At 29.6% G+C, this 25,215-nt stretch overlaps 1 protein-coding gene across 1 annotated transcript; it reads left to right on the top strand.

Annotated features, from left to right (window-relative positions):
- The first annotated feature begins 19,283 nt into the window (after nucleotides 1-19,283).
- LOC128285299 (uncharacterized) lies at nucleotides 19,284-20,304 on the top strand. Its single transcript, XM_053022701.1, has 2 exons — nucleotides 19,284-19,695; nucleotides 19,992-20,304. Exons 1-2 carry the CDS (start codon nucleotides 19,335-19,337, stop codon nucleotides 20,048-20,050), a joined length of 420 nt encoding a protein of 139 aa, XP_052878661.1. The 5' UTR covers nucleotides 19,284-19,334; the 3' UTR covers nucleotides 20,051-20,304.
- The last annotated feature ends 4,911 nt before the right edge of the window (nucleotides 20,305-25,215 follow it).

Below are 25,215 nucleotides of genomic sequence, written 5' to 3'. Positions count from 1 at the left end.
ACTGATGGAATTTTCTTTTCTTTAAAGAATCATTATTTTTCAACGTTCTACTCTTTTTGAAAAATATTTAACTTAACAATCTTCGTTCTATTTTTTCTAGTGATTTTATTTAGATGTTATTCGATTAAAATATGGATGATTTTATAGAAATAAATTTTAATTTTAATTGCTATATAAATTCAAGATTAATTAAGCAGTGGTAATCTAAACCAATTGTAATTTTTATTGTTTGTTTAGTCATCAATTATAAAAATAAAAAAATTAATTTTTCATATTTTTTAGCTTTAAACTTATGTTTTTTGTCAAATCAACCTAAAATGGATAGAAAAGTTAACCTTTGTTAATTTTATTGATGTGGCGTACACGAGCATTGCCATGTGGATGGCACATAAATATTTAATTAAATTTTTAATATTTTAATATTTTTAAAATTTAAAAAATTAATTAAATGCTTACATATCATTCACGCAGAAATCCACGTGTATGTCAAATCATGTAAAGTTACTAAACATTTACTTTTCTATTTATTTTAGGTAATTTGACAAAATATAAATTTAAAGGTTAAAAAACGAAAAATTAAATAAATAACTATTTTTTTGTAAAATTGGAAGATGAAAAATTATTATTCCTATTTTCCAATTATCTATCAATGTTAATTTCATGCTATTCAAACTTCTCGCGTCTGAAAAATATAATTGTCAAAAACTATATTAATCTATTATAATATAACTACAGTAATTTATTCCCTAATTTTTAATAATTTTTACCCTTTTCGTCAACTTTTTTTAATTTAATATCGCTACAATAGTCTATTCCTAAATTATATTTTAATTATAACATGTTATGAAATAAATAATAAAGACGATGAAAATAAAAGAGAAATAGAAGAACAAAGATAAGTATGAATTTTATTAATTAAATGGCTATGTTTAAAATATTTCTCTAAAATTAGGACTGTAAATAAATCGGGTGATAAGGCGGATCGCCCGAGGAGCCCGCCCATCGAAAAAAAGAGAAAATTGTGAGAGAGTTTTGAGAAAATTTTAAGGTCTTTTAAAATGATAGGCTAAATGAATTTTTGGGGCAAAATTTTGACTTATATAGCTTGTATAAACCGCGCCATTTTGAATTTTAAGTTCAGAGGCCAAAAAGACGTCGTTTTGGCCTTTGACCCATTCAACTCGACCCGATAAGTGGGGGATCCGCGTGTTTTTAAGGCCCAAATGAGCTATTTGCTGTTTTGATCCTTTCGTGTTTCTTGTACTTTTCAATATGATCCCAGGATAGCTTGATATTTTGGAGATTTGTCTGCATAATTTATTTTTGGTTGCATTTCGGTCCTGTATTGAAACACTGCGTACAGGGGATGGCGGATAATTACCCATTTAATCCTTGTTACTTGGCGCGTGTGCTATTTTAGGCCCTGTCCCGTTTTTTTATAGATGTGGCCCATATTTTTAACTCTTTTTAATTTGGTCCCGGACCTGTCAAAGGGCACGGCCCATGCAACGGGGGTTGGGATATTTTCCCAGTTGATCCCCCATTCCTTTTGTGTTATTCATGTTATCATTTTATTTTAATTCGACCCTGGGTTCATTTAATTTCAAAATTTTTTACAAATTGTTTTGTTTGTTATTCAATTTCAAAATTCTTTTATAAACTGTTTTGTTTGTTATTCTATTATATTTTATTTGTTTAGTCCTTTTTAATTAAATGTCTTATTAATTTATTTTATTTACTTAATATTTCCTTATTTTTTCTCATATTTATTTATTTATTATTCTCTTTTATTATGCCTTTTTATTTTTTATTTATTTTGCTTATTTACTGCTTTCAATATATATTTCAAAATTTAGATTTCAATATTATTATTATTACTGGTTGTTACTTATATTATTATTATTATTATTATTATTATTATTATTCCATAAATTATCATTTGCATTATTATTCTTGTCATTGTTTATGCTTGTTAACATCATGATTCGTCAATGTCAATGCCATGTGTTATTTTTTTATTATGTAATATTATGTCATTGTTGCTTTAAATATATGTTGCACTATCATTATTCGCCAAGTACGACTTATTTTACGTTTTTAAAATAATTTTTTTTAAAAACTCAATCAAATAAACCAAACATGTATCATTTTAAATATTACATTAATCTTTACTCAAATGCATGAAAAATGAATTTTCAATAATAAGGCGATGTTTTGAATTTAGAAGATTCGAGAAAATCGTACCCTAACTTATAGGGTTTCGATTTTTCTCGTTGAACCTAAATTGCTAAATATCCCTTTAATTTTCAAAATCTATGAATTTTAAACAAAACAAAGGCAATATTCCGTGTTTAGAAACTCAAAAAGGTCGTGCCCTAACTTACGGAGTTTCGATTCTCCTCGATTGAATCTAAACTACCGAACACCCTTTTAAAAATCGAAGTATAAATTTTAAAATAAAACAATTTAAAGGCAAGCTTATTTTCGAGGATTCAAATGTCGTGTCCTAACTTATGGGATGTGACATTTCGTTTTCTCGAGACAAGAGAGCCTTTAATGTTCATTTCAATTTATTCAAGCATTATTAAAATCAACATTCATAAAAAAAGGATCGTATTTTAAATTATTTTCGAGTTTTTAACTTTCGACGTTAAGACATTAATTAATCAATTAGGTACTAATTTTGGGCGTTACGAGGGTACTAATCCTTCTTCATACGTAACCGACTCCTGAACCCATTTTTCTTGAATTTCGTAGACCAAAATTGTTGTTTTAGTTTTATTAAAACAATCAATCACAAGGTGACCCGATCACACCTAATAAAAAGGATTGGTGGCTATTCCCAATTTTCGTTTTCAAAATAAAAGTCGACCTTTTTCAAAAAAATAGTTTCGACATCCGTACTACATGATTCTCGATTTCAATGGCTATATCTTTTATTTTCTCAATCATCATTGTTATGTTAAAATCGATAAAACCATATATATATATATATAAATTAGAATTTGTTATGTCAAATTATTAATTGTAAAATTAAAAGTAGAAGTATACTTAAATCTATTGTTGGAAATTACCCAAAAGGTTTTAATTTTTCAAAAAATAGTTTTTCTCTTAGTATAACTCTTTGACGGAATGGAAAAGATTTACGTGATAACCCTATTTCTTGGAGACCACTACCTCTTTAAATAACTGATTATTAAATCAATTTTGGATATTTATAATTTGACCCATCATCAAATTATAAATACAACTTATGCTATCTACATATTATTTCTATAACACTTTAATACATAAGTCATACTTTTATAATAAGATTATACATTGTACCATTTATTTTTCGATCTTTGATTACTTTTCTGTCTAGTTTTGAAAAAGGATTATATTATTATTTTAATAATTTTATGTTTGATTTATATTATTTGGAGGAACTAAAGTTAGAATAATGACGTTGAATGATGTTGTGGCAAACAAGAATCACTTTTGATCGACAAAGATAATAAATTAAAGAAAAAGATGAGGATTGAATTATGAGGACAAGGATGATAAATTGAAAAAGAGAAAGACCATGACAACATTTAAATATTTTTCTATTATTGGTATTTATTTTTAATGAAATTAAAATTTAATTGTTTTTAATATTTTGTATTTTTAATTATTTAAATATAATTTTATTTTAATTACTTGAAATTTGTTTAGTTTTAATAATAATTAAATGATTATTATTGTCCATTTAGATAAATTTTGAACTGAGGTTTGATTTGATTGTATATTTTAAAATTAAAAATAAATTAATGTTTTGATATTTAATTTAAAATTAAATAATTCATCAAAAGCATAATTAATAGTTAGTAGTTAGTTTTTTTTTTTTTGATGAGGGGGTTTGAATTGCGTACATTTTGAAATTATCATAATTTCTTGTTTTTGAAATACACTTTATATCTAATTTTAATATGTATACGTTTGTAACATTAAAACTAATAATAATAATAATATGGACAAATCTATTAACTGTTGCATCAACTGCCACATAGCATAAGCAAGCGATTTGGAATTTATTAATTGCTTCGTCATTAACATTCATCAACAATGTATCTTATATATTTAATGGGGTATAAAAGCGTTTAAACTTTTTCGATAAAATCAATTAAGTTATTCTTCTCTTTTTCTATTCATATGCATCATTAAATTGAAAAATACACTCAAACATTTCTTTTGATTGTTAACTTTAACGGTTGATCGTTAAAATATAATAATTTTATTTTATTTTATTATGATTGTGTCATGTGAAAAAAAATGATATTTTATTTTAAATATTTAGAAAAATAATATTTTATTTTAAAATTGTTTAAAAATCATAAAATTTTCAAAAATTAATACAAATCATAAAAACTATAAGATATAAAAACTTAAAATATATAGAAATTTATTAAAATTAATAAATAATTATAGTATTTCAATTTTATGAAATTTTCTATAATTTTCAATATTTTTATGATTTTATAATTTTATATTTTTTATCAAAATTAAAATAAAATATATATTTTCTCTCACATGATATAAACGTAGCATGTCACGTGATAAATATAACTTAAAAATAAATGAAACCGTTAAATGGGCTAATCAAATGTAATTCTTTTTGTTCGAATTGCAATTGAGTGTAAAAATAGAGTACTAATTTAATTAATCCTTTTGAAAAGTTTAAGTCATTTACGTACCCTAAGCCAATTTCATTAATCAAAAGCCTAATCGATTCAATTTTCAAGTTGGAAGGTTTAGTTTGGTGCTTTTTTCAAATGAACTTGATTAAATTTTTTAACAAGTTCAAGGTTTTATTTTATTTTATTTTATTTTTAAGTCTTTTTAAATCCCTAACTTTTGATGAATGTATTGTTATTTACAAATTCAATTAGTTTAATAATAACTTAAAATAATAAATAATTTAAATAGTTTACTTTAATATGAATATAAAATATAAAATATAATTCAATATTTATCGATTTTATTTATTCTAATTTTATTTCGTTTTAATATACACACACTATATATTAAACATTTGACTGAGTTAATGTTATAATTTATAAGTCAATTAGATTATGATGAAAATATCATTATTTTATTCCAAAAAAAAAAATCCTTATCTTACAAAATAAATTATATTATTCTGAGAAATATTTTATCGTTTTATATATTTTCTATATAAAAAAATATACACACAAAATAGATTTGAACTCAAGCCACCACTACAACAAAACGGTGCTAAGACGATAGTTATGGGGCAACACTTTTCTAAGTGTTGCGATAGACTGGCCAACATACATTTTCGGCAACTTTTTGTATAAGGGTTGCGGTATGCATGCCTAAAGCAACGCTTAAATAAGAGTTGGCTTTGTCTAGTCCTAAGACGACATTTATGAGGCAACACTTTTCTAAGTGTTGCGATAGACTGGCCAACATACGCTTTCGGCAACTCTTTGTATAAGGGTTGGGATAAGCATGTCTAAAGCAACGCTTAAATAAGAGTTGGTGTTGTGTAGTCCTAAGACGACACTTTTGGGGCAACACTTTCCTAAGTGTTGGAATATACTACGCTTTCGCCAACTATTTGTATAAGGGTTGCGATATGTATGCCTATGGCAACACTTGAATAAGAGTTAGCATTTGTGTAGTCATAAGACGACACTTTTGTGGTGACACTTTCCTAAGTGTTGGGATAAACTATGCTTTGGCAACTCTTTGTATAAGGGTTGCGATATGTATGCCTATGACAACGCTTGAATAAGAGTTAGCATTTGTGTAGTCATAAGACGACACTTTTGTGGTGACACTTTCCTAAGTGTTGGGATAAACTATGCTTTGGCAACTCTTTGTATAAGGGTTGCGATATGTATGCCTCTGACAACGCTTGCATAAGAGTTGGAGTTTGTGTAGTCCTAAGATGACACTTTTGTGGCGACACTTTCCTAAGTGTTGCATAGACTACTCTTTCGTCAACTCTTTATATAAGGGTTGGGATATGTATGCCTAAGGCAATGCTTGAATAAGAGTTGGTTTTTGTGTAGTCCTAAGACGACACTTTTGTGGTGACACTTTCCTAAGTGTTGCGATAAACTGCGCTTTCGGCAACTCTTTGTATAAGGGTTGCGATATGTATGCCTAAGGCAACGCTTGAGCAAGAGTTGGCTTTTGTCTAGTCCTAAGACTACAGTTTTGGGGCGGCACTTTCCTAAGTGTTCAGATAGACTTGTCAACATATGCGTTGGCCAACTCTTTGTACAAAGGTGTAACATTCCAAATTACTTAATTCCGGCTTTTTTTGAGTACGTAGCACGAAAAATTTGAATTTAAAATATGAATATTCTTAAAATTTTAAAATATCATCAGTTTGTGAATATATTATATATATATTCAAATTAAAAATAACTTAGCTTCGAGTATGAATAAGGTTTTTAATAAAAATGCCGAAAAAAATCAATTTAGGTTAGGGTTTAAGGTTTAGTGTTTAGAGTTTAAGATTTTAGTTTTTAGAGTTTAGGGTTTAGGGTTTTTTAACATAAGTGTTTCAAAATTATATTATATATATATTTAAAATTTTAATCATAAATAAGATAAATATAAATTATTATTTTCAAAAATAAAATATCAAAATGAGATAAATCCCAAAAGCATACATATGAACAATGGTTTAATATGCAATTGAATATATGAACTTTAATTTGATTCAGGTCTTGTAAATTATTAACAAAATTATTTATATAACATAATTTTATATTTAGATAATGCATACATAAATATTTCAACCACAATTAGAATTTCCTATCGAAAAAGAATAATATTGAAAAAGAAATCTTTTCGACAATACTAGACCATGCTATACCCATTTATCAATTTAATTCCTAAAAGAGTTGATCATGATAAATTTTAACTCTCAATGTTTATTTTTTATCAATTTGATTCTTACTTTTTGAACTAAATTTGAGATTCGAATTTTAAAAATGTTAAATCTCAACTTTAATAGAAATTTAACTACAAAATTAATTTTTAATGATATTGATGTGAAAACCTACAAGGTAATAATCCGCATGACATGGTATTATTTCTTTTATATGTTAATTTAAAATTATAAAAATCTTCAAAATATTTAAAATTAAAATTTAATATTTTAGTCCATATTTCTATCGAAAGTTCAATATTCAAAAAATTATAAAATAAAAATAGAAAAATATATGTTAAAAATGAAAAAAAATTAAAACAAAAACTTTTCAAGATATCTGGTAGTAGCTTTTATTTTCACCCCCTTCCTTAAATCTCCAATTTTCCCCATTTTATTTTCCCCAAATGTCCTTCCCCGAAATCCCTAAAATTTTCCCCAATCCTCTGCATCAAAGTGCTGCATCTTCGTCATTGCCCTCTTTGCATCTCTCAGAACGACCGAAAGTCGTAGTATTGAAAAATCTAGTTTTGTGACTTCGTTTTGTAAAACGATGTCGTAAATATTTTATTAAATATTTATTGAGTTATGTTGTAAGTAAATTGAATTTTGATTAGATAATTTCGTTACTTTAGTGCTCAATTTAAGTATAGGGACTAAATCATATAAGTGGTAAAAGCTAAATTATAACTAAGAGATTTATCTAATAAATAAACCATTATAGTTTAATAAAGAGTTCAATTAAAGAAAGTAAAATATTTTTGAATAATAAATAATTAGTAAAAAAGACTTAAATGATGGTGACATGGCATGGGATTAGTGGTCAATAGGTAAAGTTACCATGAATCTTACCCACAAAAACCACTTATTCTCACTCCAAACTCATTGGCCAAAGCAAACCTATTGCATCTGCCGTCATCGCTTCGCCTTGACCACTTGGTGCATCTGTTGTCCACCGCCTGCCCAAGCCACGGGTGCATTTGCTGTCCACTGCCTGCCTTAGCCACCGGTGCATCTGCCGTCCACCACCTGCTCCAGCTACTGGTAAAAGCCTGCCTTACAGATTCCATGCATGAAATCCCCAATCCTGTAGTGGTAGAACCTGGTGAATCAGTTTCAACTTGTTGAGATTTGTCTCAATCTTCATGGGTATGTATGATTGATTTGGCTTTGTGTTAAATGATGAATTAAGTCGATTTCCTTTAATCTACAATTTATATATTTTTAAGGTCAGGGAACGATTTTCAATTAGTTGAACACTTGGTCGTTTTCATTTAATCTCAGTTGATATATATTTAGGGCCACTTTCCTTGTACAAGTGCGGTTTTGGAATTCTATTTTTGTTTGATAATATCAGCAGTATTGACACTGTTTTTCTGATTTTCCTTGTTATACCATGGTGATGGGTTTGGTTTAGTAGGCCTGCCCTTTTAGGATTTGCAACATGATAAAATTGAAGAAGATCACAGTAAAACAAGGGTAAATTTGAAGTGCATAGATTGGCATTGCTCTGGCCAACGAATTCTGATAGAGAGAACATTTGTTATTTAGGAGATTAATTTAAGTCATGGTTTTACGATTCTCGAACTTCATGATTTGAAACAGAGTACTGTTTGAATTGCAGGGAATAACATTGAAACTAAAACTTGGTTCGAAAGTTGCCCTTCTTGGACCAAGTGGTGGTGGAAAAGTAACATCATCATCCCTTACCCTATTACTGTTTTTCCATTTTTCTCTGTTGGTGGATTTTAATAGTTGATGTCCTAAATTTCTTATCTGTTGCAGACCACGATTGCAAACTTAATTGAGAGATGTTACGATCCTTTGAAGGGAGAGGTTTTGTTAAATGGAGTTCCTTTAGTGGAAATATCTCATGAATATCTTCACAAAAAGTTAATATAAAAAAAAAAAAACTTCACCTCATGGATATCACCCCTAATTATGGTACATAAAACTTTTAACTTCTGTTTCCTGCTTGGATAAGTTTGGGAGCTCAAGAAACAGGCAAGGTATATGCCTTACTCTTGCATTTTTTTTTTAAAATTTATTAAAGTTTCTTTTCCTTATTTTATTTCTTCTTTTGCCAACTCATTATTGTCTATTACCTTGGAAGCCAATAGACTAAACATAGTTTTATTAATGATTTTCATAATTAATTTATTAAACCAGCTTGCCACCTCTAATTTAGGCCACCCTTTTAATATAACAGTAGTGCATTTATTTATCTGCTTTGTTTACAGTTTCTCACTTGGCACGTAGATTTTGTCATTTCAAACTAGAATGGAATGAATATATGGTTTAAACTTTATATCGGCCATTGAATGGAAATGTGTAAACAGTTATTTAAATTGTATAATTTCACCTTTCTGTATTAATGTTCTAGATACAATAATCGCATTAAATTATCTATGGCTTTCACAAATACTTGATCATTTTGATGCCCTAAGATTTCTTTAACACCCTTATTCTTCTTGCCTTTCTGGAATGCAGGTAAGTATAGTCAGCCAGTATTAAAGGGATTCTTCCATGGTCAAACCGACAAGCAGCTCTTTAAGAAAAATGTTCTTATAGTTACTTATGAAGATGTCAACCCTTACATAGATAGGATTGTTAGTGGGGAGACATCAGATATCCTTTTAACAAAACCCATTACAGGATTCTTTCTAAGGCATGGATGAATTTGTTTCTTTGGTTCTGTGTGTTTTGGGGCATTGTTTGCTTCCTTCTAATAGTTCTATCATTTGTTTGATCAAATGCAGCGTTGGGACTTCAGGCAGGAAGCCAAAGCTGATGCTTGTCATTGCTCAAGTTGCTAAGAAGTGGGAATTATTTCGTGGCTTGTACGAGTCTCCTGTGATAAAGTAAGGAACCCATCCCTATTTTATTCTAGTTTTTCTTTCAGCTACTTGTGAAATCACGCTGTTTACTTATTCATCAATTAATGGCCTGAACAAAACCATGCATATATAATCGGATCTGTAGTTAAACTAGGAAAAATCCACTTATACCTAAAAAAGTTTTATACTCTTTTTGTATAATCACCACTCAGAACTTAGTTTCATGAAATGTCATTCTCATACAGTCAAATTAATTTGTTGTCTTCATGGTGTGTTAATATCAACGACTTAATCAAATTCCATGAGTTTTTTTTTGAAATTAATTAAACCATAATAAATTTAAGTGTATTTCTAGAACAATAGAAATGTCTGGTCATTTAAAAAAAAAGAGCAAATATAATGCAGTATTCGTGGCCATTTTCAATTCAAGAAGTAATTTTAATGACATTATTGATAATTATAATTAATAATAATTTTCCAAAAAAAAAATTCAAAGCTATAGTTATCTAGAAGGCCGCTAATTTTCATTCGAGAAAAAATATAAATAAGTTGTAATCTTCACTAGAAAATTTATCTAGCGTTTAAGGCGCTTTATATATTTATGTCGATATTTATTTTATTTTTGTAATTTAATTATTTTTATTTCATGTTTGTATTATATCTAGAAACCATAATTCATGTGAAAATAAAATAATAAAAGTGATAAAAATGATTAAAAGCGGTTAACATAGATGTGGAGCGTATTCTTGACTTCAAAATTTTGCTTTGACGTATCTAATTGATTTGTTCTTTAAGTCACCCCTTTCGTTTGATATATGTGATATTGGATTTCTGAATCGATATAACTAAAAGGTTAGTAAACCTTTTCTTTTCCTTTTTTCCCTTTTTTAAAATTTAGGTTTAATTTTTCTATCATTGGAGTTTGGAATATTTTATTTATAAGAATTTAGATATTATTTATCATTTGTCATCAAGATAAATTTTATTTTTTTAATATTTAAACTTGTTATTTTATTTCGGATTAGGTAGTTTTGGTTGCTATTAGTTCACCAGAAAGTTCATCTCTTTCACACATGAACCTTAGGATTAGGCATTAATAGATACTCTGTTTTAATATTAATTACTTTAACAGATGGTTGATAAAAGTTGGATGGATGCTCCAAGATTTAGCACCAATCACCTAGTTGGAATAGAAAGATTTCTATCATTTGCAATTGAAAAATCAGTTTTTAACGGAAAAATATATTGTTCGTGCTATCGTTGCAATAATAGGATATTGCACGAACCACATATTGTAGGTGAGCATATTCGTCTTCATGGTATAATAAAAGAATACAAGCATTGGATTTTTCATGGAGAATCCATTGAAAGAACATCGGTGCAAACCGACCAAACAGTGAGAACTTCTCCATCAATTTGTACGCAATCACAAGACAACGAAGCCGATTTAAGAGATCTCATAACGGATGCTCTAGGTATCAACATCCCAACTCTTAATGAGAGTTTTGATGGAGTTTCAAGCGAGTTTCAGAATAATGGTCGGGAGGATGATTTTAATGAGGCCCAAAGGACTACAGAGAGAGCAACTACTCTTTTAGATGATTGTGATATTCTGCTCTATCCTGGTTGTGTCAAGTTTTCATGCGTCTCATTCCTACTTCAGCTTTACCACTTTAAAGCACTTTTTGGATGGTCAGCAAAATCTTTGACATGTTTATTGGAGTTTTTAAATGAGGCATTTCCAGATGGAAACACAATTCCGACTACATATTATGAAGCGAAGAAAAAGATTTCTGCACTAAATCTTGGGTATGTGAAGATTGACGCCTGCCCGAATGATTGTATGTTATACTGGGGCGATGCTAGTAAAAAGATCAGTTATGATGTCTGTAAAAGTTCAAGGTGGCAATCTTTTAATGAGTTGGATGTAGATGAACAAGTTGATGATAATTGTCGTCGTCCTAAGCCTGCCAAGGTATTACGGTACTTTCCTTTGATTCCTAGACTTAAAAGATTATTTCAATCCTCTAAGACATCACAATCCATGAGATGGCATAAAGAAGGACGAACCAAAGATGGTATATTGAGACATCTAGCCGATGGTTCTGTTTGGGATGCGTTTGATAAGAGGTTTCCTGATTTTGCATCTGATCCTCGTAATGTTAGGCTAGGTTTGGCCAGCAACGGATTCAATCCATTATGAACAATGAGTACAAGTCACAGTACACGGCTCGTACTTCTTATTCCTTATAATTTAGAACCTTGGGCATGCATGAAACAATCATCAATGATACTGTCAATGGTTATCCCTGGTGAAAAAGGACCTGGCAACGACATTGATGTCTACATGCAACCTTTAATTAAAGGGTTGAAGCAATTGTGGACAGGAATTGATGCTTTTAATTCATCAGCTTCTGAATCTTTCATTTTACGGGCTTGTCTTATTTGGACAATCAATGATTTCCCAACTTACGCCAATCTTTCAGGGTGGAGTACAAAAGGTCGGGTTGCTTGCCAAATTTGTGCTGAAAAAACTGAATCTCGATGGCTACGGTATGGTCGAAAGTTCTGTTATATGGGTCATCGTCGATGGTTATCAACTGAACACCCATTTCGAAAACAAAGTCGTGAATTCGATGGCACTATAGAGTATGGGGTAGCTCCTATACCACGATCTGGGGAAGATATCTTAAGGGAAGTTGAAGGTGTCAATTTCATTTATAGAAAAACTCGAAAGAGGGATAGAGAAGAACTAGATGAAGGGTTGGTAGAACTTGATGTAGACGAGGGGTGTGATTTGTTTAACAACTTTGAAGAATTGGTGGTAGAAGGAGATGAAGCAAATCTCATAAATCAAGACGAAACTTTATGGAAGAAGAGGAGCATATTTTTCAACTTGCCTTATTGGCGTTACAATCTTCTTCGACATAACTTGGATGTCATGCACATTGAGAAGAACGTATGTGACAATGTCGTTGGCACCCTTCTTAATCTCTCACGTGGTGGTAAAGATAATATCAAAGCACGCAAAGACCTACAAGATATGGACATCTGAAGTTATCTTCATCCAAAAATGAGAAATGGGAAAGAGCACCTTTCGCAAGTGTGTTACACTCTTGCATCAAAGGAAAGAGATATTTTTCTTTCCATTGTGAAGAACTTGAAGGTACCCGATGGTTATGCATCAAACATATCTCGATGCGTGAATTTGAAAGAGCACAAGTTGAGCAACCTTAAAAGTCATGACGGTCACATTCTTATGCAAGATTTGCTTCCTATATGCTTAAGAGGAGTTGTAGAAAAGAAGGTGCTAAGTGTTATTACAAATCTATCAGATTTCTTCAAGAGATTATGTGTAAAAAGTCTTGATCCACAAGAACTTGATCAACTCCAAATACAAGTTATATTAACACTTTGTGAAATAGAGAAAATATTTCCTCCAAGTTTCTTCACAATCATGTTTCATTTGATTATTCATTTGCCGATGGAGGCTAAGCTTGGTGGACCTGTTCAATACTGGTGGATGTACCCGATCGAAAGGTATATGAGATATATCAAAAAAATTTCACAATATTTTATTTTTATTATTTTAATATAGAATATAATAAGTATGTAAAAATAAATGTATGTGATGTAGGTATCTTATAGGATTGAAAGCTTCGGTGCGAAATAGAGCTTATCCCAAAGGTTCCATTACTGAAGGGTACATAGTTTCAAAATGTCTTACATTTTGCTCCCGTTATTTTTCTGATGTTGAGGCTATATTTTCCCGTCCTCCAAGGAATGATGGGAATATTCAAAAACGGTACATTTTCTCTTCTGGAGGATGTCTAGTTAGCACCATGGACACGAAGATATTGGATGCAAAAAGTCTTGCACAAGCAAACCGCTATGTTTTATTGCACAGTGATAAGTTATCACCATATTGTCAATGAGTTTCCTGAGGAAAATCTTGTCATTCGAATCTTTTTCTTAACCAATAGACAAATAAAGTTATCACATAATTTGTATACTGAATATATTATAGGAATTTTAGAGTCTGGCGAAATTTGTTTATGGTGGTATTCAAATTAGTAAACGCACAGAAGACAAATAGTTAGTTGAAAAGTTCCCAAGATGGCTTGCGAAACAGGTAAATTGTCACTATTAAAATAATTTATCATATTATTTATGTAATGAGGGAACATTGTAGAAATTTGATCATAGAATAAGAGTTAATTGATTTCCTACTATATGGTTAGATTCCAAAGATGGAAGTTGAACAAGTTGATGCTGATGTAATTGCTCCTGCTCGAGGACCGCATAAGGTGGTTTACACATATGATGGGCTTATAATTAATGGTTTTAGGGTCCATACTAAAAAACTTGAGCAACATCGTAAGACTCAAAATAGTGGCGTGATGGTTTTTGCTGACGGGAGAAACTATTATGGAAATTGCATTGAAATTATTGAGCTAAACTATTATGAAAGGTTTTGGGTTATCATGCTTAGATGTGATTGGGTGAATATTAAATCTCCTAGGAGTATGAAGAAGGATGCAAATAGTTTTATTATGGTGAAATTTTCTGAGTTTATCCATACAGGGAATCGTGATTTGGACGATCCATACATACTGGCTTCTCAAGCGAAACAAGTATTTTATGTCGAGAATGGCAAGAGTGAAGGATGGCTCCATGTTATCCAAGTAAAACCAAGAGATTTGTTCAATCTAAGCGGTGAAACCCCTGTAGAAGATGATGAATATCCGCAGTGTGATCATCAAATTGTGACTTAATAATTTTAGTTTTAATTTGAACAAGAACGATGTTTTGAAGTGCAAAGATTTAATGTAATTGACATTTTTAATGCATTATAGCAGAATGAATGGCCCAAAAGAAACAGAGCACTTAAATGAAGATGACATTCATATTATTATATTAACATCTATGTATGTTCATTTTTATATTTGAAGACATTTTTATATTCATATTATACATACTTGCCTGACCTACATTCTGATAATTGCTAATCTGTTTTGGCATTTGGGGGTTCCTCTTTGAAAATGGGAAGTCTACAGTTTATGTGTTTACTACATTAGACATTTGGTTTGAAAATATCAGAACCTTATTTAATCATTTTGAAACCTTTGGCGAGTCCACTTAAAGAGTTTATGCTTCTTATCAATTTATCTTTAGCTGTGAGTCAACCAGGAATGATATTTCTATGATGTCTATTTTTATATTTTAATTTCTTCCTACTTTTCTTCTTTTCTTATATATTCCCTTCATGATTTGATACGGATAACGTTACTAGTATTTTTCTTTTCCTCATCTCTAACATTTGTTGCTTCATCCGTTCAATGGAAAATTATTGATTGTCTAGTGTGTGACGGGACCTTCTTTCATTCCTTCTCAAGGAAATGTATGATGTAGTAAATTGCTTCAATAAGTGTGCCCATAAATTGCCTTACCTACACCTTGCCCGTATCTAATTTATAACTTAGACTTGTTTATTGTTTTAAGTTTTAACTTTGATTTAAACTTAAAAATTTACTTGGATAGAAAAATTATACTTATTTGATATATAAGTCGATTTGAGTTTTAAAAGTTTGTAATATATTTTATAATCTTAAAATATATTAATTTGTGTATGTTTAAATTTAATAAAAGAAAAATAAATAAAGATAGCATTCATCTTCTTGTTTGTAAATAGGATTTTATTTCATGATTATTACCATTCTCATTTATATATGCTTGCGGTCACCTTAAAAGGGTTTTGGTCAGGCAAGTTCATGACATTAGTGTGGCTACAAATGTGGCGGCAAGGGATTAGATATCAATGATGTGCGTTAATTATCCGGTATATTTTATTACGGCATGATATTTCAGATATTTATTTGCTGTATATATATATATATTTATTATTATATATTTACATTTAATTATATCTTAACTCGATAGTTTTATAATAGCTTGGAGGATATGTGCTTTGAGCATGTTTACATATGAAATATCATCTATTTTAGAGATTGAGATTTATGAGTAATTTAGGTAATATATTAAAAATATTATTGTAATATTTATATTAGAGTTAGTCTTTATTCTAGGATGGTCACCTATTCTATTTTTAAAAAGTTATTTTTTATTATTTTACTACAATTTTAGAAAATTATGTTATCCATATGCGATCTGATAGTAGAGTTTTTTTTTTTTAAGTTATGTTTGTAGAGTTTAATTATTTTTTAATGTGTAATCATATATTAATATTACCTAATCTTTGTGTTTTTTAATTTTATTTTGATTAAGCATGACGATAGAGTAGATTGAAATTAAAAATTAAGTTATTCACCTTCATCGATATTTATATAGATGTCGATTTTTTATAATTATTAATATCCCAACCTTATTTCACTTGAATTTTATTAATTATTTTGAATATAGAATATTTTGAAGAATGAAAGTATAAAAATGGGAAATAAGAGAAACCTAACAGTATTGCTTTGACCAAAAGTGTCTGCTTCACCAATTGACTCAACGAATAATTAAAAATAATAAATAAAAAGGAAGTAGATATGAGATATGAGATTAATTAGAGGAGATTAAGATTTGTGATCCTAATTTTGGTTGGATCGGACTTTTGCCAACTTGGGGATAAAAAAAGGTATATTTGGCTACAAAAGCTTGTAATATATTATTTGTTTAAGTTTGATGTGCTATTTGTTAATTTTAATTTATTTATAAAAATCAATTTTTAGGTTATTATTTTAAAAATTGAATAGAATATAAAATATTCAAATATTTTAAAATTTAATAGAATATAAATTTGATGTGCTTTTTTTTGGGGGTGGGGCTTGATTTGGTCCACATTCTTATTTTGCTTGTTTTTTGGTCTATTTTTTGTTTGTTTTTTGGGCTTGATTTGCCAGACATTCTCCATATTGTTTTGCTTGGATTTTTGTTTTAATAAAATGCAGTAGACATTCTCGGCCTTTACTTTGAATTTGTTAGCCAAACCCTAAAAGGTAAAATAAAAGGTAAGTCTTGCTCCAAAGTTACAGTAGGTTTCAAGTTTCCCGAGAATTCCAAGTAGAAAATTCATATTTTTCCCGGTTTTTCCTCCTACCCAAAACCCATGAATTTTTCGGTGCTGTGTTGGGTGCTGTGTTGAAAACTCATTACCTCTTTGTTTTCTAGGAAAATGATTGGCAAAGGAGACCATTAAAAGGTGTACGATTCTCTTGAGGGTTCTTGACGAGTTCGAACACCTTAGGAAGTCTTCTACCGATAGTCAAAGCACGGAGATGAAACTCCAACTCGGTCGAGTTGAAGAAGTACACGCAAGTCCATTGGTACCTCCATTTCCTTCTCACTTATTATTTCTCTGGTTTTAAACTAGTTTAATCCCTTTTGTTGGTATTTATGCTTTCTCTAGTTTTCATTTTCTTCACAATATACAAAGAAACAAAAAAATTTCGGCTTTAACTGTGTGTTTGGTTTTTTGCCCCACTGAACTTTCTATTTGTTACCATTTTGTCGTTGCTCTTCTTTTGCACTCTATTATTGTACGGATTTTATGTTTTGTTTTCTTTCCTTCATAGATTCCTTTTGTCTTCTGCTGCACTATAATTTTTCATAACTTCCAGACCATTTCTTTGCTTTGTTAAACATGATGGGTTTTTACATTTCCTCAATATCTTCTGCAGTTTTGATAATGTTCCTATAGCAGGTATGATAATTATGAGCCGTTTAATTTATCAGTAAATTACTCTGTTTATTACCATGGTGTCCTGTTTCTTCAACTATGTAAGATTGCTAAAATTTAGATTGCAGGTTAGAGGGTGGATTAAAGGCTGAAAAAAGGAATTTGGCTGTTGATTACTAAAAATTTTGACATTATACAATTTTGATTCTGTATATGATATAAATCCATTTTTTTACTTTCTTACTTAGAATATTTCTTGCTTTTTAAATTTTCATTCATTTTTTATATGAGAATTTTATAAATTGAAAGCACAAGAAACAAAAATAAATGGAGTATTAGCGGATAAATATTTTTGAGAGTATGGTAAGTGTTTTTTTGTCCCCAAAAAATTTAAAGCATTTTTATAGGCTTTTGTACAAAAATTAAATGGAGTATCGGTGGACAAAAATATTTTTGTCCATGATAAATATTATGTATTTGTTATGATAAATAAAATCTTTTATTAAGCTTTTATTTAATTAATATTGTTTTTTCTTTTCTACCATATTCACAATTTGCTTTTGCTTTTGCATCGTATTTATTTTTTACATTGATACATAATATTTTTTTCAATTTTCATATCTAAAATATAATTGTTACTTTGGATGAGAGGCTACTAAGGGTACTAAGAGAAAGCAAGGGCCTACAAACATGAAAGATATATGGAATCTTCAACTTTGAAACTCGTATAGTAGTAGAAGCCAACCAATATGGCCAGCCTATTGGGAAGGAAGCGTCAAATTGGCTGAATTTCTCGGTACAATTGCAAGGACTGGTTCTATCTGTCCTTTGAATACAAAACAATTGAAACATCTTTCTAAATATGTGTTGGAAAACATATTAAGAATCGTTCATGTATGTAGTACATAATCATTTTCTAATTTAATGTATTGCGATAATTTTGCATTATTTGAAATTGTATGTAATGAATGCTTGTTACATTGTTTTGTTATTTGTGTAGGAAAAGTTTGATCTCCAAGGTAAGGTGAAGGACTTTGACATCCTTTCACATGTTGGAAAACTCGGAAGGAGTTTAAATCGACTTTGAAAACTAGATACTATAAAGAGATGGTCCAAGAAGGTCGATCGATTGAAGAAATATATGAAAACAATCCTTCTAGTGCGCATGATGATCGATGGAAGTGGCTAGTAGGCGATGTGGAACACCACAAGTTGTGGTTTGCACTTTTATTAGATTAATTGTCTCATTTTCCTACTTCCACTTACAGTATGATCAAAGTAGAGGATGTATAAATGCGTGATTTGTTGAATGAGGCATAATAAACTTAGCTTTCATATTACTCTCATATTTTTTCTCATTAATTTAAACAATAGGCACATTCGGAAAAGACGAAAGAATCTCGAACAAAGGTGCGTTATGCACATCTTGCTTTGGTTGTACGGGATATGCGACCCTCAATGCACGGTTTGTAAGTATTACATATTAATCAATATGTAACTTATATTAATTATTCTGCACTCATTGGTGAATAGTGTTAACTATTGTTTTGTTGTATAATAGTCTGAGAAGGAAGGCTGTGAACCTTCACGTTTGGAGCAGTTTAGATTTCAATATTTGCGCAAAGATGGGAGTGGCAAATTGAGCAGTGAGGCAGTAGAACAAGTTTATGTAAGAAACAAATGGGTATTATTTATTTATTTATAATTATTTTGACATCAATTTTTTTAAAAAATAGAATTTTCTAATTAAAGATAAGCGTAGGATGAAGCATGCAAGATGGTTGAAGACTCTATGCCAATACACGAGAGTTCTTCCGCACCTCAAGATAATATTGCATTAGAAAACGAGGTCTATACACAAGTGTTTGGCCCTGACAAGGATGGAAAAATGTTGGGATATGGACGTGGGATGACCAAATCTAGGTTGTTTGGCTATGGGTCAGTTACCCAAGAAAGCCAAACTACATCGGCCATCACTACATTGATTGAAGAGATGAGCGCAAAACATGTCCAGCAAATACAAACAATTCAAGCCGAACAAGCAGTTCGAGAGAAAACTCTACTCGAGGAAGCAAAATCTCGATTTCGTATGGAGGCTACGGAGCGAGAAGCTCATTTGATAGCTGAGGCAGAAGAAAGATTTATGAAATTAACTGAAATTCGAGAGGCAAAGTTCATGAAAATGATGGATGCTCGTGAGAAAAAGTATAAGGCTCTCATCGATGAGTGTATGGCAAAGGGAATGTCAAGTAAGTCCAAGACTTTTCATAATAAGCATAGTAAGGTGACTATTTTATAACTAGATTGTCAATAAGTTTGTTAATGTTTTAATAGATATTGCTTGTTGTAATTGAATGCTATGTTCTTATTTGATGTCTTCATTGCTTGCTCAACTAATAATTAGTAGTGGATGTACTGATGAAAATTCTTTATTTAGCTTCAATTTATGGTTCTTTGGTTAATATTAAAATATTCTTTCCATGTGTTCATGTTGTTTCTCATCTAGCTTGTATAAATAGAAAATGTACATTGCTATTTTTTGCAGTTGAATTTCAGAGTAGCGGACTTGATGATAAAGCCTTCAGTTCGGATGATGACGAATGAGGCTTATTGCATATTATGTATTACATATATATATAGTGGTTGACGAATGCAGTTGTCTCATAATTTTTTTGTGTCATGGGAATCAAGTTGACAACATGTTGCAATGTGTTGATTGCTTTTATTAGGATTTTGTATAATTTTTTGATGTCATGTGAAATAGGTTGACAACATGTTCGCAACTTGTCGACTACTTCTATTAGGATTTTGTATATAAATTACTAACTGCATTATTCAATGATAATTTTGTATTTATATTATCATTTCATGTTAATTAATTGTTCAATTAATATTGACTCAAACTTTTCCAAACCTAATACATACAAATTTGCTCATATTTTACCAAAATAGGCTCTTAAAATCGGGAAAAGCGTTGTAAAAAATATCGGACATGAGACAAAGATCTATCCCAACCTTTTTAAGTGTACCTTAGAGCGGGTTTACCTAACCATTTTAAGGTTGCTTTAGGCGGGTTTATCCCAACTTTTTTAAGTTGCCTTGGAAAAGGTCTATCGCAACCTTTTAGGGTTGCTATAAATGGGTCTATCGCAAAATTTTTAACGTTGTCTTAGGCAGGTCAATCGCAACCTTTTCTAAAAGTTTCCTTAAACAAGATCTATCGCAACCTTTTTAGGGTTACCTTAAACGAATCTATCACCAACCTTTTAAGGTTGCTTTAGACAAGTCTATCCCAACCTTTTTTTAAGGTTGCCATAAACAAGGTCTATTGTAACATTTTTAAAATGTTTCAGTAGGCAGGCCTATCGCAACCTTTTTTCAAGGTTGCCGTAAACAAGATATACCACAACTTTTTTAAAAGGTTGCTGTAGATAAGGTTTATAGCAATTTTTATTAAGGGTTGCCGTAAACAAGGCTTCTCGCAACCTTTTTAAGGTTGTCGAAAACAAATCTATACCAATCTTTTTAACGTTGCTCTAAACGAGTCTATCGCAACCATTTTTAACAGTTGTCTTAAATTGGTCTATCGCAACCCTTTTATGGTTGTATTAAACGGGTCTATCGCAACCTTTTTCAAAGGTTGCCCTTAACTAGGTCTACCGCGACATTTTTTTAAGGTCGTCATTGACTAAGCCTTTCACAACGCTTCAATAAGGGTCGCCGTATGCTGACTTTTGGCAATGCTTTTTCAAAAGAGTCGTTGTGCCTACGCCAACGATACTAAAGACAACCTTTTTGGAAGCGTCGAGAGAAGCGTCGCGAGACCTATGCCAACCCTTTTTGCGTCATCTTAGGTCAAAAAAGTGTTACGATAGGGTTGTTTTGTTGTAGTGCACGATAATTTTCAACATTTATATTTTACTATCACACTAAAGTCTAATTTGTTTTTTATATAAACTTTTTATAAATATATTTATTACATAATTCTATCTTTCACCTACATTGTAGGTATCCCGTAATTTACTAATAATCAAAATATTTTCTTATGTTAGGATTAGTTAAAGGTTTAATTCATGATTTGACTTTTGAAGTATACTCATTTTTCCAATTTGATATCTAAACTTTTTGGCCAAATTTGATACCTAAAGTATACTAACTTCCTAATTTGGTACATAAAGTATGCTTCCGTTATATTTTTTAGTCCATTTTTTGTGAATGTTTAAAAAGTTGATAACCAATCACAAAGCGTCACGTGACATCTTTATGTAAAAATAAATATTTTCTTTTATTACATGTATATACACATGTAAAAATATAAAAAATAAAATAAAAATTCAAAAGAAATAGCCAAACGCACCCTAAAAGCGGAAGAAAGGGAGGGGGCAAAGCCCAAACCATATTCAACAATAAGTAAAGGAAAACAGTGAAAAGACAAAAAAAGAAAAGCACCCGACTATGGTTTTTTTTTTTGTTTTTTGTAAATTACGCTACAACAAAAATGACTTTACGCAATATTGTTATCTAAAGTAGTTATTAAACATTATGCAACAATTTATAAATGTTACATTTTATTATATTAAGCAACACAGCAGCAACATTGTACTAATATTGTTGCTTAAAATTATATTGGTAATCACCATAAAGAAAATCGTAACATATTTTGAAATTTTAAAATAACAAAATTGTTGTTGCATAAAAATTTTATTTAGGCAGCGGTTCATTTTATGAATTGTTGTTGCATAAAAGAAGTCTTGTAATTGTTTATAAATTTGAATTGATTCACCTAATTAATTATTAATTAATATGTACACAAAATTCAATTATATATTGATATATATATATATACATATACATATATGTATTAATTACTAAGCATTTAATTTTTGTTTTTGATAATTGGGGTAAAGATAAATTTATTAGGATTAAACCTAAACTCTCATGCTACAACATAGATACTCTTGTCATTAAATAAAAAATTGATGGTATTAAGCACCTAATTATTGATATATAATAAACTCAACTATTTATTAATAAATATATACTTCTACATACATATATATATATATTCATTAGTTATTAATATAAAATAAGATGATCTATGTTTTATTAATTTACTTTATTGTTTAAAAAGTTTAAAGTAAATAAATTTATTTATTATTTAAAATTGAATTGTAAAATTAATTTTATAGGTTAAAATATAACATAGGCAACTGTACTCTTCACACATTCGAATTTAATTTCTATATTTTTATTTCTAAGAATTTAGTCCTTCCACTATTTAAATTTCAAAATTCTGGTCGAATTGTTAACATTGTTATTTTTTTGGTAAATTGATTAGTGTGACATTTTGAAATTAAAAAAAAAACTCATCGATAACAATGTAACTAAAAAATGACGTTGTGATAAACCTAAATTTTAAAAACAATATTAACAATGTTATCAATTGAATTTGAATTTTGAAAACTAAAAAGTAAAAGGACAAAATTCCTAGAAATAAAAGTATAAAGATTAAATTCTAAATTTATGAAAAGTATAAAACTTATGACATATTTTAACCTTTTTTATATAATATATATATATGAGAAAAATACTCATAATATATTTAGCTTTATCATGTGTAAAAATTAAAATAAATAAATGAATATTTTGACTTTAACATAAATAAGTCTCTAAGTAATTACTTGTCTTTTGAGCTTATTATTTTTAACTTGTATTTATTCCAACATAAATTAATATATTAGTTTTCCAATAAAATTATTGTTTCAAAAAATCAACTCTTTGAACCAATTTAAGTTTTAAAAATTTTGTGGATTGAATTTTAACTATGGATATTGTTGTTAATGTAGGGGATATAGGTTCGAGTGTATTAAAATTTATTATCCTCATATTTATGAGTTGAGAGAGGTATAAGTAGTTTTAAGCATTGTTTTTTTATTTTTCTTTTAGGACATAATTTTTTTTTTTTTTAAATATTTTGGAGTATGCCTTTAATAGAGAAATTACCTTTTAAAATGTTTGAACGTTTTTGGTGATTGATTTTACAGACTTGAGAAATTTTCTCCACAAAAGGTATGCCTTTTAGGTCACTCTGTTGTCTCTCTCTGTTTGCCGGTTGCTTTGATTGACTATTACGTGATTGAGGTTGGACTGGGGTGGATTTTAGCTTTATGTCAGTCGAATGTATCGTAAGCTAATGCAGAAGCCAACAGCTTGCTAATCAGTACAGGGAAGGTGGCAATTTCGCAAGGCCCGACTTGTTTTGAGATTATACAGTTCTATTGGTTTTGCCTGTTGGTATCCTGTTTCGAGCCTTGTCTATTATGGTTTTCTATGTGTTTGCTTTACTGCAGCTTTAGTCTTATTTGCTACATGTTGTAGATATGCTTTGGTGTCTTTTCTTGCTCGTGTTGTAACGTGGGCCTTGCTTTCTTTGGGGTGCTTGCAGATACTTCTTTTCATCAATAAAGCCTTCATTTACTGTTAGAAAAAAAGAAAAGCTTGATGAATAATTGTTGGGATTTTGGTTAGGGGTTCCTTGTTACCTTCATTTTACATATTTTCTATTTACAAACATGCATAAGTTATACTAGAAAGATCATTAAACAAAATAAGACAATTAATTACTTGTGCATGGGAGCTTCACGCAAAAACACAAAGATCTATGTTTAATGAAAGTTCGATCTCCAGTGATATTGGTAGTGCCTTAGATGGAATATCGGGTGGACATGTTACATCATCTTCAATTATGCATAACCCTTCTTAGGTATTATTTTATTTAGTTTAGAACTTGTAAAATGGATCGTGAGTATAATGTTTTTCTCATTTTATTTTGACTTACATAATGATTTTAATTATTTTTTTAAAAAAGTAATATTTGAATGGAGAGCATCATTTATGTGATTTTACGGAGTTTAATAGGTTTTTCTTTTTGTTATCAGTAAAATTTTATTAAATATATTATTGAAATTATTTTTGTTTTAAATATTATTAAATGTGGTGTAAGTACTTTTGAATGTTTAAACATGTTTGAATTATTAATAGTTAATTGTAGTTGTTGCTTAAAGAAAAAGAAATTGTTGTTTAGAGTTTTAAAAAATGAGAGAAAAGTGTTGCAAAAGAGTTAATTTTTCAAATAAATGTTGTGCTTAATTATAAAAAATGTTACTTAAATTATCAATGGAAACATTAAACGAAAAATATTGCTTTTGAGTTTAGATAACGACCATGTAATATCGTAATAAATATAAAAAGGTAATGGTTATTCTTTCAAATAGATATTACATTTAATTGTAGAAATTGTCATTTAAAACGATTTTTTTAAGGCAATGATTGCATATTTTTTTTGATAAACGTATATTAGAATAAATCGTCATTTAAAAAAAGTAAAAGTATTGCTTTTGATTTTAGATAACGATCGCATAATGTTGCAATGACTATAAAATAACTTAAAACTGTCAAATCTTAATAACGTTGCCGAAGATGACCCAGAATTAAAAGTGAAAACCCCATAGCACCATCTGTGATGATCTCTCTTCCTCGTATACGTATCAACGTATGTACGTAGTCCAAAGGACGATGAGTTATATTCCTGCAATTCACCTTCCATTCTAACTTTAATCTAGCATGGAGAATGAACATGGGTCGGGGATATTAAAAGGAAAACACCATTTTTACTTACTTATGTATATACATTGATGAATTACAGGGATGATCAGAGCTTGCAAACGGAGGATAACAATGGTGAAGACAGCGGAGATAGGGTGAGTAAC

This window comes from Gossypium arboreum, chromosome 12, assembly GCF_025698485.1.
Source record: "Gossypium arboreum isolate Shixiya-1 chromosome 12, ASM2569848v2, whole genome shotgun sequence".
Classification (NCBI taxonomy): Eukaryota; Viridiplantae; Streptophyta; class Magnoliopsida; order Malvales; family Malvaceae; genus Gossypium; species Gossypium arboreum.
This window is presented reverse-complemented; position numbering and strand designations above follow the sequence as displayed.

What these genes read in the sequence shown, in the direction of transcription:
- LOC128285299 (XM_053022701.1), top strand. Translation starts at nt 19,335, where the DNA reads ATGTTGGGATATGGACGTGGGATGACCAAATCTAGGTTGTTTGGCTAT. An exon ending in TATGGCAAAGGGAATGTCAA is followed by an intron (nt 19,696 to 19,991) that starts GTAAGTCCAAGA and finishes TATTTTTTGCAG; the next exon opens with TTGAATTTCAGAGTAGCGGA.